We start from the raw sequence: 2319 nt of genomic DNA on the forward strand, positions 1-2319 counted from the left end.
TATATATATATATAATAAGAATCTCACTTTCGTGCAGTTCCCGATAGTTTCACACAATAAGCAGTTATGTATGGAGCTATTATGAGTTAATAACAAAGATGTAACGAAGTCTAATTTAGTCTTATCTGCTAACCACTTTCCCCCTCGTGGTTTTTCTAGGTCTTTCCACCGCTTCTAGTAGGTAGTCTTTCGATGTGTGCTGAGAAATGGGATACATAAAAGCGAATAGCCGCCAAAAGAAAACAGAAAAACGTTTTTAAACAACAATAAGCACTCGCAAAACAACACATCTCATAACAAGAATGGCCTTACTGCAAAACTAGTAAAGTAAATAGGCTGTATGTTAGTGTTTGATCGCTACAACACTTAATCCTATACAGTTAAGTCTTTAACAGCTTAAGTTAACTTGATAAAACAAAAAACATTTGTTAAATGACATCACGTTAACCGCAGTGCTTCACACATCCAGCTAAATGTAAATGGTAGTTAGCAACCGTTAACATTAGCTAGCCGCAACACTAGTGAACGTTAAAAAATTACCCTGCGGAAAGACGAAAATGTCCATTATTAGTTCAGTATATTTACAGTATATTTAAAGGTACGTGTAATTTCATTAACATTATATGAGCTCAATTTAAAGATATTATTGAAATACTGCTGAATTTTCTCAATACCCACCATCCTGCGTCGCCATGATGATTGTGTACAATCCGTTGTAGGTTGTGGCAAAGATACTACAGGAAGCAGGATGGCTCCAGTATTCAGGAAACAACAGCTAAAATTGTTCTTCTGTCCACACTCGCGCGTGACAACGTAGAAACAGAATCAATTTAATCATTTATTTTGAAAACGCATTATTAATATAGCTATACGCAACCAAACAAAGTTTAAACGTTAATAGTTTCAGTTAGCTCGTGGGCAAACAGGGATAATGGAAATGCGCATGCGCTCGCTGAAACAACTGAAGATAACTTTTTCTTGTTTTTGTAAAAACTGTTACAGGTTAGCTAACGCTACTGTCGATACATTATGGCTAAACATAAAGGCAACAAAACACTTTTTCAAGCACGAACAGTCCAATGTACATACGGCCAAGATAACGAACACGGAAGTGAAGAGACGTAATACTCTCGCTTGGCTTCGTTTCTTTGTTGTTGTGAAAGCAAGGGAGACACCGGGAGGTGGCACTTTAATCAATGGCTATTGGTTAAGTCTTTCCTTAAAAGGTGTAAAGGTTCGAAATTTAAAATGACTTTACCTCGCCAACTCTTTTACACAAGATTTTCAGTTATGGAAAAGTAAAAATTAAAAGAAAAAAAAAAAACCCCAAACAGATGGCGTTCATGAACTCATTTTACAACTGATGGCGTTGGACAGGATCGTAATATTTTTTAAGATAATGTTTTTATATTATGGTAACACGTACCAACATGCATATCTTACTTATGAAAATATTTTTGAGACATTAACCTACAGTGTAATATATATATACATATATACATAGATATGAGTTACTGGTTTCATGCTGAAATAGTGTCACGGATGCTGGATAATTAGTCCACAATGAATAATCTGACTTTAACAGTTTCTGTAGACTTAATGAACTTTCTACCTTTTTAAAACTGCGGCTGTGGTTATTCTACAGTCTCTTACACATTGTGGAAAGTAATTTCTCTCTTTTATGTGCTGCTTTGGTCCCTGATTGCAGTACTGTGCAAAAGTCACTTGCTATTTCTTTATATTTTGTTTCCACGGAGCCAGACTTGCTTGTAATTTTTTTTAAAGTGGCAATAGTTCTACCAGGCCTTCTGAAGGTCTTTCAAAGTATTTCTTTGGACATTGTCTGCTTTCTCGCACATTTATAGTCCAGACCTTGTATCTGATTTTCAGAGGAATTGTTTGTTTGTTTGCTGAAGCACTCAACACTGACCCATGAATCATTCCATCATTCAATAACACAGAGCACCTCAACAGATGAACCAGTGTTGTGTCTACATATAAGAGAAAACTTGTAAGCAAATTGTATAGTTAGGCACTTCTTTTCACTAAAGCCTGTTGCAAAAATATCACTTGTTCCTATTTCTTTAGTTGAATGTATGAAAAATGCTAAAGAAAATACAGTTTGACAGGCATAAGATAGTATTTTTGCACCAACAAAGTGATTCCCAAAAAGCTATTAGCTGAAAACGTGGCATATCTCAGCATACTGTGCAGTGTGTCATTAAAAAAATGGATTGGACAGTAGAAGTGGCAAGCATAAAGAAAATCTACAGGCTCTGTTATATTGGGAATCTTGTCAAAACTGATGGATTTATGAAG

The 2319-nt window shown here is 35.4% G+C and overlaps 1 protein-coding gene across 3 annotated transcripts in view; it reads right to left on the bottom strand.

Moving 5' to 3' along the window:
• The window catches only part of ubfd1 (ubiquitin family domain containing 1), a 7227-nt gene extending 6065 nt beyond the window's left edge, over positions 1-1162 (bottom strand). Inside the window, exon 1 of one of the 3 annotated variants that reach the window (XM_005920259.2) lies at positions 1090-1162. Coding sequence is in view for 1 of the 3 variants with exons in the window: in XM_005920258.2 (XP_005920320.1) it covers positions 679-694 (16 nt within the window). In the remaining 2 variants the exon portion in view is untranslated. Of the gene's footprint in view, positions 1-133; positions 653-678; positions 1060-1089 lie in introns of those variants that run through there. The other 2 variants (XM_005920258.2, XM_005920260.3) reach the window with 2 other exon arrangements.
• Between the last annotated feature and the right edge of the window lie 1157 nt (positions 1163-2319).

Source organism: Haplochromis burtoni, unplaced genomic scaffold, assembly GCF_018398535.1.
Source record: "Haplochromis burtoni strain Fernald_Lab_line unplaced genomic scaffold, NCSU_Asbu1 Contig_21, whole genome shotgun sequence".
In the NCBI taxonomy this organism is placed as follows: Eukaryota; Metazoa; Chordata; class Actinopteri; order Cichliformes; family Cichlidae; genus Haplochromis; species Haplochromis burtoni.